The following is a 13,833-nucleotide window of genomic DNA, read 5'->3' as shown; positions in this document are numbered from 1 at the left end:
TTGTTTGTTAATACTTCTTGAATTATTTTATAATCTAACTGTATATTTCTTACGAAACAAGTTCCACACTTATTTGGTTTTTATTCGTTTGAAGTTTGAAATAAGAATGAAATCACCAGTTTCACACAGATCCAAACAGAGATTTATTAAAACGACAATTAATAAATGAATACATCTTTGTTCATCTGAAGGAGACTGACTTCATTTGCTACGTCTTGACAAAATGTTTCATACACGCGCGCGCACACATACACACAAACACAAACACACACATACTTTGTAGAGGTCCACGTATGTTTTAAGAATTTACATTGTGCTTATATCCACATATGTACAAAATCAATTTATTATGATACATTTAATTTCAAACAACAAAAACATATAACAAACAAATAAAAAGAAATGACAAACAGGCCCACTTGTTACAAAATTAAAATTCACGATTTTTTTTTAACAACCAAAAAGGAAAATCAGGCCTTTGATGTGCAAGTAAAAAAGTTTTTTTTCAGAGACTAAAAATATAGGCTATTTTGTGTAAGGACGGGGAATGTGCTGTTTATAGTTGGTCCCGTATAATCTTGTACGCAGATTTATCTATTTATATCTTTTTACAATACTCAGTGATACACACAAATTTAACAGTAGCTTATTGATCTCTCACAAAACTCCAGTTATACGTCCATGACAAACGCTACATAGACTTGTTCGACACAATGAAATCTACAATATACTGTACTCTGGAAAGCGGATCAGTCATCATGATTTTGGTGATCGGGTGTTTATATTGCACATCGGTACTTACATAAAAGTTTAAATTACTTTACTACAACCTGCCTCATCTCCAAATCTCTTTAGGGGAATGTTTCGTGGGGCGGTAAGAGTGTGGCCGGGTTAAGTGTTCTCCGGACCGGACGACTCTTCTGACAAGGACCGCTGTGCTTTGAAGGTGTCAAACCCATTTTCATCTACTGACAAGCAATTCCCTGCCGAACTGTAGCCCTTCTTTTTAGCTCTTCTCTCCTCCATCTTGATAGTATCGTACAGCCCCTGCGGAGCCTCCTCTAACAGGTTATCTCTCTCTGAGTAGGACGGTTTCATTTGGCACACGTTGCGCAGCAGCAGCAGGGCTGGTGCGTAAAGCACATTGACGAGGCCCATACCCAAATTGAGTTGTACAAATCCGAGATTGTGCACTATCTGGCCGGCTACTATAGGACCCATAGCATATGCAACAGAATAGGAAATATCTGCTATAGCGTAAACACTACCGTACACTGAAGTATGACGCACGTCAACTAAAAACGCAAGTGTCGGCAACAGAGCAGTGTCTACCAGTGCAATGCCAAAACAAATGCCGCACAACGGGGCGATAAGCTGCCCAAAAGTTTTACATGCAGGGACTGTGCAGGAGCTCGCCCCTATTATAACCATACCCAAAGCTCCGTAGAACCACTGCAAATGTGGATGCTTTGCTGCTAATTTCACAGTTATGTACACACCAAGGACATGAGGGAAGAAGGCTGGGAGCCAGGTGATCCCCATTTCCCACTGAGAGGAGTGCATGGTGGTCTCCATCCAGTTGGCTATGGTGGGCTCTAGAAAGGCCAGGGGGATGTTACACACTGTCAGCGCCCCGGCCACCACAGCTATGTACGGGTCAACCATGAGTCTGTATATGGGTGTGCCGACTGGCATGTTTTCTCTAGTCCTGTTGGAGAACGGCTTGATCACGGTCAGCACCAGAACCCCGTCCGCCAGGCAAATGCAGGCGAGCACGATGAAGGGCACTTTCTTGCCGGCAAACTCGTACAGGAAGCCCCCGAAGGGAGGCGCCACCAGACTACCGAAAGAGATAAACGCCAGAGCGATGCCCAGCGCCCTGCTTCTCTCTGATTCCTCCGTGTATTTGTCAGCTATCATCGCGATTCCAGAGGTGTCCGCGAAAGCAGACCCCAGACCCTGCAAACTTCTGGCCACAAAGAGCGTCGCGTAGTTCTCACCAACTGCAAATATGCAAGTGGACACGAACATAACAGACAGTCCAATTAAAAGTGGAATGTCATATCCAACACGGTCTATAAAAGTTCCCGACAGTGGGTTAACTAGCAGCTGCAGGATGGCTTTAGATGCGAAAAGTACTCCTATCTGAACATCTAAATTGTCCTTGTTGCTTTTGTCTTGGCTTGTGCTGTTGGCTGAAGAGTTTGGGTGTATCACTACATGGACGTGCTCTGCCTGCTGACTCTCCAACTCAACAAGATAGTCTGGAATAATTGGCACGATTACCATGTAGAGCATATTGTCCAGCAAGAGAGCCACGCAAACAATCACTAATATGATCCGTCTTTGCTGGTGAGGATCCTTTATCGCGGTGCCTAACTGCTTGGTTCTTTCGCTCATCTCGGATAGTTTTACGGCGGCTGATTTGACCAGCCCGGATGATCCTCCTTCTCCATCCATGATGTGCTTCTTTTATGATTTTCGATTCAAAATTGTTGTTGTGCTTCTCCCGTTTGCTGCAGATCAACAACTTGGATGACGCATTGGTGTTTTCTTTACATGTATGTGATGCTCTCCGTCCTCACCTCGCCTGTGCGTAAAGGGAAAGGCGAAGGCGAACTTGGCTGCCTCATCGGTGAAGATGGCTTTCCTCAGCTTCCTCAACGTGTCTTCGCCTCAGCCACATCCGATGTTGTTTCATGATCTCCCGAGAAGTGACGTGGTGAAATCGTAGAGTTTCTGCACTGTTTCGCTCGCTAATCTTACATGGCAAAGTTTGTTTGGAGCGTTTTTGATTACTTATTTGCAACACATAGGACGCTCAATCTTTCTCATCTCTGTGTCCATACCTCCTATCACCTGTGGCACTTTTGCGCTCAGCTCTGAGACCACGAGTGACTTCGTGGTCATTGGTGCACGTTAACCTGCAGGTTCGGCGCTATTTTAGTCCTTTGTCTCCTCTTTTCACCAAGTGCTATGACGCATCACTAGCTTGCCCCCATGTTCGCCACTTGCCTCCTTTATGTTAATTTCCAACCATGGCAGCAATCACTTCAACCAATAAGAGCCAGTGAGCACCACATCACGACCACAAGAGACTCAAAGAAAAAGAGGCTTTCTTGTTCTTAATGTCCAGTTTGTGACTCTTGACATTGGTTCTATTCTTTAATGCTTCAGACATACGCACACGCACATCTTCCGTAATACGTCTTTTGCCAAAGAAACTCTAATACTCTCAAGATAAGATACAAACACATACAGTAGCCTATACAGCCGTGCGCACACTCAGTGGGTGCATATATACATCTAAAGAAGACTTTAAACACCACAAACATCAAACAACTATAAACACACTTCTCGCCACTGAGTCTCTATACATATAGATGTTTTTGGAAATTCAAATATTAACACTTGATAAAATATTCAAGTCAGTAATTGCCTTAAAAGGAAACGTTTGTAGTTTACGATATTAGCTTTTTAAATGTGTACCAGACATGAACTCATAAACGACCCACTGCTGCAGGAGCTGAAGAGATTTCAGCACCCGTCACCACAGACAAACATGAACGGCAGCTGAGGAGCTTTTTAAATTTGTGAATGAAAAACTGTTTGTTAAAATTTTGCCAAGAAACCAAAACATATCAACAACAACATTAATTAAACTGCCTATATATATATATATATATATATATATATATATATATATATATATATATATATATATATAAACTATTGCATGCAGCTCTTATGTTCTGAGAAGGAATCGTACCAAACGGGGATGTGGGGACCTTTTTAGATTCAACACAAGACACCGGCGACACCTTGTGGTGGAAATCTACCAGTACACACAACACCCATACAAATCGTCCCACTACCTCATCTCACTGATGTTGTCCATTAAGTTGAAAGATAACTAAACATTTTACATCATTACAACCACTTTAATCAAATGGTGTTTCCTGTTATCAGTTTATGTTTTTTTGTATTATTCTGTTCCCCAGGTTTTGTCTTCTATAGTTACATTCTTATTTTAGATTAGTTCATTTTATTATGGGTTTAAACAACAACAACACAACAGATTTTACTTTTTAATTATGTTTAAAGTATAAAGCCTTGTTTATTGAATTTGTATTTCTTCACTAGAACTTTCATTATTTGCCAGTAGAGGGCGACGAAGTCTTGCAAATAATACTCAATGTGTAATCCATGGTCCAACATAGGGTAGCACCCACCAAAACTCAAAACATAGGACTGGGAGCTCCTTTTGCTGACATAAGGCAACAAACAAGGGATCTAAATGTACCTTAGTGATCCAATCTAAGTTTAAAGATAGATAAATATTGTTTTCTGGTGCTACACAATGCTATAAAATGTTTCTTTACATCAGTAATAGTTGTGAAAACAACAATTTAACCGGCCTATTTTAATAGGAAATGTTAACCTGAATGTCAAACTCCTCAATTTGGATACATACTTGTATGGATTATATATGCTATACTTTTATTTATTTATTTATTTATTGTATTTGTCCCCCTATGAATAAATGAAAAATATATAATAATGTTTGGAAATTTAAAGTTCAAACAGGTCCTCATAGGTTTTACTTATTTTACAGCTAATAATAATTCTTATTAGAATAACAATCACATTTTGATGATTACTGTTATAACAGCATATTGGAGGATGAAGTAGATGGCAGAGGGGTGTTTCTAGGGTGTTCTGTGGATTATATGAGGCAGAAAAGGAGGATTAACACACCATAGGAAATAACTGCCCAATTTCACTAATGAGAGTGACTTGGCACAGCAGCAGCTGTTAGATAAACACACTACAGTTTTTTTTTTTAATACACAGATTTAATACGAGTGACAGTGGAGAGATGTGACTACATGGATAATCTCTAACTCATTCTGGTAACTCGGCAGTGTCTGCAGGAGTTCAGAGTGTCAGCTTTGTCCTCTGGGTTGAGACATGGACAGTGACATGGCCTCTGATGTGAAGACGATATGAGAGAAGTTTAATCAATGAGACCAGAAGAAAGACTGTCTACTGACTCAAATATCTAATCCAGATTATTAAAAAAAACACAATTCTTTCAAAGTAATTTCAAGAGAAATCCACAAGAAATGTGTCACATCTTGGATACAATTTGTTGTGTTAAAATTAAAATATCAGTTGGTGAATGAGAAATCATTATGGCTTATGAACAGACATGCAGTGTTATATAAGATCTTTGTTTTTGTCATGTGGCATGTCTCCTTCCACTGAGTCATCGAATCTGACCCGTGGGCTGTAACGTGTAATGTTTAATGTAAGATTTACTCTGACCTTTGTTCAAAGTAGTTCAACTAGATTATTATTATAATATAATATTATATTATATTATAACATCAACCATTGTGCTTATCAGGCAAATACAAAGTTGATCATTAACTTGGGAAATAATGCAAACATTGTTTCCCTCATTTGACCTCTGTTCTTCAACCTTTACTCAGTAAAGTCAGTTATACGCTATTTATTGATTTCCAAAATTGTAACACAGCAGTGGATCTTGTGCACTTAAACAGATCATCAGTTGGGAAAATATAAAATGCTCTTCAACACTAATCCTCCTTTTAAAAGTATTATGCTTTTTCATTTTTGTAGAAATGTGATCGAGCTAGCATTTATATTGTACACCTACTGCAAAATCTATAATTTTAAGAATTTTAAAATGGCAAATTTAAGACATTCTGACAGCATTTAAAACTTTCTTTTTTTGTACTCTTTTGGAAATTTAAATCATAATTTCTGTATCAGTGCTTCAGAAAGTGTTTCTTTAGTTTGACAGTTTTGCTCAAATAATACGTACTGTTACACTGGTAGAAGAGAAGAGAATTATTGAGAAAACTGGTGATGAGATGATTGTATCAGGGGAACGTTTTGGCTACTTACCTGTTTTTCTGGTGCTCTTAAAGTCAAAATCTGACTGATTACCTAAATCTCTCTCAAAATGCCATGTGTGCACCCATGTGTGGTGGGGCTGCTGTTTGTACTGCGTAAGGTTTTTTATGACAGATGTTTTTCTTTTTCTTTTTTAACACCATCTGTCTGTGACTAGCATTATATTTAACATACTTATCATTAGCCTACTTTTCAAGCACAGGCAGGAACACCTTCATCTCACCTTGTGTGTGGACTGTGATCTATATCCTGACTGAATTAAAAGAATTGTAGTCAGATTAAGTTACTTGCACAATGTGTTGTGAGAAAGCTCAGTGAGACTATATCTGTCTGTGGCAAGTTGTTCTTTCTTCCTATGAACTTGTTGCTATTACTGCTCCTGCTATCTACAGGTCTGACCGAATTAGATCACTAGTCCACAGACACTTGTCTGTAATCAGCTGGCTGTCAATGATACGACTGTTTCCAAGAATGTGATGTTAATCTGTTGGATTCCACAGTCTTTCCTGGGAAATACCCTGATCAGCCAGGTAGATGAGGAGTGGAGTTTATGAGGAAGTGCATGACTATACCCAACATGTAATACCTGCTAATTAGAAAAGCTTGTTTTCTGTGCAAGGACAGTAAAGAGCAGGCTGCATAACAGCACTCCTGATTTAGCTTCTGACTAGTTGAAACTTTTTTCTTTTGTTTCTTTAACCAATTTAGCTTTTATTTTTTTATTTACACTTACTTTCGGCTCTTTTTTTGACACACTTTTAGAAGAAAGATACATCATGCAAAAATCCAAAATCCAAAGATTTGTCCAAAGACCTTAATGTCTTGTTACAATGTAACAAGACATGACATGAGTAAACAGCCATTCTAACAGCTCTGTGAGGCTGTACTTAGGCACGGCTGTGCTTTGAGTTAAATGCTAACGTCAACATGCTAACATGCTAAGCAGGTATAATGTTTGCTATGTTTAGTTTAGCCTGTTTAGCATGCAACGTCTGCTGATTAGCAGTAATACACACACAAGTTGCTGACACAAGGGTTGCTTTGATTGTCATGCCATTTTGCCTGTATTTGGTCATAAACCAAAGTATTGGAAGAATTAACACTATGATCTGATGATGGTGCTAGATGACAGATCAGGGGATCAATAAAAAATAAATTCAATTCATCCTCTGGGGACCATGAATGTCTGTACAACATTTCATGGGAATCCATCCATTTACATCACTAGAGCCACGCAGCTAACATGGCCAATAAAAACTTGCTTTACATTGAAAGGAGAGTTATATTTTGTTTCACTGTTTCTTTGATTTAAAATGAATGCCTTTGAGTTGAACTAGTTTACATTGACTCTGACTCTCATTAAAGTTTTCTGTCTCATCTTTGTTATTTCCAAAAAAACAAAGCTCACACATTTCATACTGAAGACCTGGCCATGTAATCCCCTGATTTATGCACTGATCATTTCATTAGACAATGTATCAAGACTGGTACATGGTGATAACACTGCAAATTCAGAGTTGATTACATATGAAATAAATGTGTTGTTTTTCTGATTTAAATACACAACAACACAACAACATCTCTTTGCTATTTTTGCTCATTAGGGCCGACTCCTCCTCTGTTAAGACATTGACCGAGCCATTGACAGTGAAAGGATTTCACCTGTTGACGACTGGCAAGAACGTCATTCGTGTCTGAGGTTAGTGGGCTTATTTCTGGAGTGCATGTATTTAGCAGCTCAGACATCAGAGTGCTGTCCTCTTTTCTTCTCTGCGCCATCGCTGACACCGTAACACTTGCTATAAATGTGGCTCATATTTAGAAAAGACAGAATGGCATGCATGTAATCCAGGGAAACAGGTACAACAGAACAAAATACAGTTTGAAGCTGCATAATGTGGCTACCATAACTAGTTGGTTTCAGCAGAGACAGAGTTCCTCAAAGTGCTCAGTGCCAGTCCAGCTGCATAACTCCTTATGTCATTCAACCCACCTGCGTTCATTAGTTTAACCTAATTTTAGGTTTCAGGTTTTACATCTGGTCCCTTCAGTAAACAATGTGTTTATGTGCATGCCCATCTTTATTCATGAGCTAGGCCAGAATTTGCAATTTGTCTCACTAGAAAGGGCTGTGCATTTGCTCTTTAACAACTCAGCACAATATAATAAGTGTAACAACTGCTAAATAAGTTTCATTTAACGGAATATGAACTAGAATACACTATAACATTTTAATGAGTAGCTCCAAGGTAAGAAAGTATGTGATCTACCACACTATCTACCTCTTTAACAGTTTATGCACTAAGCATGCAGTAAGTTTCACTTTGCCTCAGGTGTTGACTATAGTATAATTGAATAATACAGTCTTAACACAGTGATTGCTTTTCTCACCATATATAGAAGTTACATCACCTTAAACTGTTTTCCGAACAAAAACACAGTTCATTAATCTGTTTAGTAAATGCTTGAGACAAGTGTGTCATGAGAGGGCATCTCTTGACGCTGGTCAGACGCTTGACGCTGATTGTAGAAATCAGGGCTCTTCTTTAAAGCAGCTCAGTTAAACAGCTTTTTTAAAAAAAAACACATTTCAAAGTAGATGGAGCATACAGTAGAAAAGCAGCAACACAATGGGTTTATTGTCAGTGGTCTCAGACGGACAGAGGAGCAGTGCAGGTTAAAGACAAATTGCTGTAGAAAGAATACAGTAATTTGAAAGTGGATGAATTGCCTGCAACACATTTAATAGATTTACACAAATCCAGCATGAGGCTCCAAATGTAGAGATTGTCAGGAGTTACTGTCCACATGTGAAAATATTTCAACTGACAGGCATCTAAACGACCCATTCATGCTTACAACAGGAACCTGTTATGAGAGCAAATTATACTAGACTCTGCACCAGAATGTAATGAGTGTCCTTTTATTTTGACTTCTTAATAACCGGATCAACGATCTTCTGCCCGGTGAGGAAGTGCCACACGCCGCCTCGGTAGAACTCATTTCCAAATGAGAAAAGGAGAGCGTTGAAGATAGGGTTTGTCTTTGCAAGAACTGGAAGAACCTGCGAGCACAAACAAGGATTTAATCATGCAACTACTTGATTTAAAGGTCATTTCCAGTTTATTACAACTTGGTCTCATTTTTGCTGTTCTGGCCATCATGAAAACAAAGTATTTGCTAATATAGGAACATGGTTACCTCGCTACAACAAAAAACATGAGTGGTCAAATGATCAGATTGTAAACAAGCCAACAGTTTAGCCAGATTAAATAAACTAGAATTCTCCTTTAAATTAAGTCAGCAATAATATGACTTCCTTCCTTCCTTTCTTCATCATTTTGACTGTACAGTATGTTCCCTCAAACTGTCAGATTAAATTAAACAAAATAAGTGCTCACCATTCTTAGTTTGGGAGATACAACCTTGACGTTCTGAAAACAGGCGTAGATACACATGAGGACGTAGGGCCCCCAGCACGTCAGCATTACCCTCAAAGGCACATTGGTGTTAAACTGGAAAACAAAGATATTACACATGCGATGTAGTGGATTTAGAACATTGGTGGTTTATTTTTTAACAATATTCAGCTGGAAATAAGAACACCACATTTCAGTTTTGTCGGTTACAGTTTGACTGTTTATGTGCAGTCTGCATTTATTTGCCACAAACAGCCAATGTACAGACTGTACAGACGTTATCTGTAAGCTAACTAGAAAGAAAAGGGTCTATGCACCTGGCCAAGAAATAGTTCCAGCACATATGTCTCAGTTGCATCCTTTTGTAGTGCCATGACTTGCTGTTTTGTGCACAGATTAAACAAATCATGTAGACTGTGTTAATTAGTGAGCTTTGCTTTGAGAGGTGCTAGTCGATGTATTTTCTAACTCTGGACAGAGCCGGGCTAGCTGTTTACCCTGTTTCTAGTCTTTATGCAAAGCTAAGCTCAGTGTTGCCAACTTGGCAACTTTCTCGCTAGATTTAGTGGCTTTATTTCAAAAAAGTGATTAGCGACAAATTTGGCGACTTCAGGCCATCAGGGGAAAAGTGAGAAATATTATATTGTAATTAATTCCCAGGCATGCTGCTCAGAGTAATTAGTTCAGGGTTCATCCAGGGGCTTTTAGTGACTTTTTGAGGTAGTGCTAGTTACTTTCATTGGAGAAGAGTTGGCAACACTGGCTAAGCTTATTGCCTACTGGCTGTAGACATGAGAGCGGTATATAGCTTCTAACTGTCTGCAAAAAAGAGATTAACTGCATTTTTCAAAATGTTGAGCTATTCCTTTAACATTCAAGCTGCTGTTTCCCCACATTGCCACTGATCACAGTTTAGTGTTTTCCACATTTGTCAGGTAAGCAAAACACTCAATTCTGACTCCACACCAGCACTAACATTAGCATGCTAACTTAGCATCTACAGTTGTTGTGCTCCTTGTTATTGTTTACAAGTAGATGTCAGTGAGCACACTCAACTCCATTAGCTGGTGACATGTTGGAAGCATCATTGTGTGTCTCTGTGTCCAAATATAACACAATGAACACTACGTGCACAGCTAAAACAAGTCTTTCGAGTTCAGGTTAAGTAGAAAAATGCATTGTCTTTGCCAAATCTATATTCCTTTAAAACGGGTTTTGCACATTTACCCTGTGGTGATGGGTCTTCTTGAAGTGTTTGTGGATGGCATCGTAATTTGAGTACATGGTATAAGCTGGAAACATCAGGTAGAGCACCACCAAAGTCAGCATGTAGGTCACATAGTCCCTGTTGAGAAGAGAAACATAAGTAAATAATATGTAATATGGTAAATATTTGTTAAAATGCTATGGACGGCTGCATTTCATATACTTATAGTGTAGGTGTTGTTTAGTTGAAATAAGTAATCATCATTTTGTGCTGACTATAGACATCGCAACATTAATTGATAGTGATGAAACAACTGCATATTGGCCATTTCGTCCATGCCAACATTCCAGTTTTAGTATCATTTATTTACACAACTCTACCTGTCCCCTCTGGTGTAGTCCAAGGTGCAGCAAGTCTTCATAGGCTCAAAGTCATAGACGCCCCATCCCATAAGAGGAACAGCAGCCCAGAAGATGGAAAGAATCCAGATGATGCTGCTTATTGTCAGCGTAGTGCTCCAGAAGAGCTTCTGTCCTACAGAATAAAGACATGCATAATGTCATTTGGATCTAAGTAGACATTTGACATATTATTTGTTGTTTGGAGATAGCTAATGGCATGTGTGTTGACATATTTTACTGCTATTTCTGCTGCAAAAACAAAAGCAAACCGTGACAGAATCTAAGGAATTCAGTTTGATGCACTATTTATAAAAAAAAAAAAAAAAAAAAACTCTAAAGAAACTTAATGACATGATTAAGTACTGAGTGTCAAAGTCTTTTACAAATACAGTCACCATGATGGCATCAAGACATCTGTTGTTTTGTTTTCCAAAATTAGTCTATAACTTAAATATCTATCACTTAGTGTAACACTGTAAATTAGATATATTTACTTTAGTTGAGTTTTATATTACACTGGTGCAGTACTGGTGATATGTTGTACTCACTAGTGCAGTACTGGTGATATCTGTCCCAAGCGACGGCAGCCATGAAACTGATTGACGCCAGAACCGCTATCATGCCCTGAAAACCATGATAGGCACATCCATCTTGACCAAAAGGCCAATATCTAGAAAAAACAATTAACTTGAATCATACTCCAGCATGCAGATGAATGTTGCCTAAACCCAATATTACAGATTATATGACTATATCAGGCTGTAAAAGCATGTTGGTTACATTTTTGAAAACGGGTGACCCTTTGTAGCCAAGCAAAGCCTTGCAACCTCTTTATCAAAAGTTGAAAATGTCTAAGAGCTGTGAGCAGTTAATCCAAAGTGCTCTTCTCAGATTGTTTCAGTCAATGTCCTAAATAGGTATAACTCTCCAATGTGTCACCCAAAAAAGTAAAAAATAACAACTAATCATCAGATTTATCTTCCCAATTCCCAAGGCTTGATTACCAGAGCGAGCTACTGCACCGGGGCCCGTAGGCTCTCATGTGGAAGTTAGTCGGTGGTAATAGAATACATAGCAAATTTGTTCAGTAATTTTGTATGGATCACTATTCAGTTAATATCTAGTTTTACTATTTTAGTTTATTGTGCTTTCATAGTTCATTTTACTGAATAGATTTTCCCATGTTGGGATCAATAAGGAGGGGCAATAGGGGCCCCTAGTGTGTTAATGCCATGAACTACTACGACTACTATTTCTAGTCACTGTTCCATTATCTTTATTGTGACTGTTATTGCCACTGTTCATTACACCCCCAACCGGCACCGTCAGACACCGCCTACCAAGAGTCTGGGTCTGCCGAGGTTTCTTCCTAAAAGGGAGTTTTTCCTTGCAACTGTCACACTAAATGCTTGCTCTTGGGGGAATTACTGGAATTGTTGGGTCTTTGCAAATTATATAGTGTGGTCTAGACCTACTCTATCTGTAAAGTGTCTTGAGATAACTCTTGTTATGATTTGATACTATAAATAAAATTGAATTGAATTGAATTGAATTGAATTGAATTGAACTGAATTAATCCAGTCCTGCTGACGACCCGGTTGGGAACCACTAAATAAAATATATAAGAGGTTTAAACAGGACATACACATAGCCTATTTAAATGTTGTACATTTCAATAAAGATGCTGTTAGATAGCTTAAAAAACATGAACTTTACACACTGAATAAATGGGATTGTGGTTTATGAGAGCAAAAGGCTTATTAAGTTTGTGCTACCCAAATACTATGCCTTTTTTGATTGCCAAAAGAAATGCAGTACCCCCACCATGATAAAAAAGGGCCTGTGTAAAGAAAATATCCTTAAACCCTCAGTGTGTCCTCTGTCTGATACCTGAGGTAGCTCGCATATGCAGCTGTGAGTCCATTAATATTCAAACAGAGGTCAGCCACAGCAAGATTGAACACAAAGAAGTTACTGGGAGTCTGCATTTCCTTCACTCTGAGGAAAGACACAATGCTGATGGCATTGAGGAAGAATCCAAGCATGCCTGAAAGTGAAAAAAAGAGAAATGCCCCTTTTAGTTTCTAGTATCACATTGTTATTATCAGCCTGAATTTATCAGCACAGTTTTATGGTTGTAAGTGAAAAAACGGCTGCACTTCAAACATCACAATGAGGATAATCGTTGGTGTGTTCTTGCTTTTATAATCAAAGCAAATGGTTTCATAGTGAACTGTCCCTTTAATTCTTGCAGAAAGTGAAACATGTCTTCCGGTGTGATCGGTCCACTTACCCGCAACAAGAAGCCCTGTGCCGAATGTAAACATATCAAACTCCGTGAATCCCTCCGGTAATGTATACGCTGCCATGTTGAAATGCACAAAAGAAACTTTTTCACAAAAAGACAAGTCCTTTTTCAAGTTGTGTAGCACAACACCACTCCAACAAAAAGACGCCTTATAAAGGCTCTTTTCACGTGAAAAAGCACGAAGAGACTAATCTTAGTAAACCCCTTTTAAAATCCCCCGAAGAATGTCCTAACGAGCAGACTTTCTTCAAATTTACTGCAACTTTGTAATCGCCAAACGTTTGCGCGTTCGCTGCGCAAATCTTTGATGTAAAGTGTGTTGATTCAGAGCTCAGCTGTGATTTTTGTCCATTTGAGTTATGGCTACTGCAGGACACCTTCTAGAGAAACCCCCTAAACTCACTTCATTCAGCTGACAGTGTTAATGTTGTTGTGGGTGATAAGGAAAAATGGAAACATGGGAAATGTTGTTTATAGCAAACTCATTTTATAGGCTGAACAGGAGCGCATACAACGTTAACTCTTAAATATACAAGCATGGTTAAATCACTCTGT

General features: G+C 38.7%; 2 protein-coding genes across 2 annotated transcripts; both read right to left on the bottom strand.

The window, feature by feature from the left end:
• Positions 1–119: 119 nt before the first annotated feature.
• On the bottom strand, positions 120–3,000 carry slc18a3b (solute carrier family 18 member 3b). The gene has a single exon (XM_031315623.2). It carries the CDS (start codon positions 2,458–2,460, stop codon positions 892–894), a length of 1,569 nt encoding a protein of 522 aa, XP_031171483.1. The 5' UTR covers positions 2,461–3,000; the 3' UTR covers positions 120–891.
• Positions 3,001–8,849: 5,849 nt separating this feature from the next.
• rgrb (retinal G protein coupled receptor b) lies at positions 8,850–13,630 on the bottom strand. The gene is made up of 7 exons (XM_031315664.2): positions 13,264–13,630; positions 12,861–13,017; positions 11,519–11,640; positions 10,950–11,103; positions 10,590–10,707; positions 9,345–9,458; positions 8,850–9,007 (listed from the first exon to the last, which is right to left on the bottom strand). Exons 1-7 carry the CDS (start codon positions 13,337–13,339, stop codon positions 8,867–8,869), a joined length of 882 nt encoding a protein of 293 aa, XP_031171524.1. The 5' UTR covers positions 13,340–13,630; the 3' UTR covers positions 8,850–8,866.
• Positions 13,631–13,833: the final 203 nt, after the last annotated feature.

Source organism: Sander lucioperca, chromosome 22 (assembly GCF_008315115.2).
Source record: "Sander lucioperca isolate FBNREF2018 chromosome 22, SLUC_FBN_1.2, whole genome shotgun sequence".
In the NCBI taxonomy this organism is placed as follows: Eukaryota; Metazoa; Chordata; class Actinopteri; order Perciformes; family Percidae; genus Sander; species Sander lucioperca.
This window is presented reverse-complemented; position numbering and strand designations above follow the sequence as displayed.

Bases quoted from the DNA above. Each gene is read 5' to 3' on its own strand.
- slc18a3b (XM_031315623.2), bottom strand. From the start codon at position 2,460: ATGGATGGAGAAGGAGGATCATCCGGGCTGGTCAAATCAGCCGCCGTA.
- rgrb (XM_031315664.2), bottom strand. From the start codon at position 13,339: ATGGCAGCGTATACATTACCGGAGGGATTCACGGAGTTTGATATGTTT. The intron at 11,104-11,518 runs GTGAGTACAACA...TTTATTCTGTAG, and splicing joins ATATCACCAGTACTGCACTA to GACAGAAGCTCTTCTGGAGC. The intron at 9,459-10,589 runs GTAAATGTGCAA...TTTGTTTTCCAG, and splicing joins AGAAGACCCATCACCACAGG to TTTAACACCAATGTGCCTTT.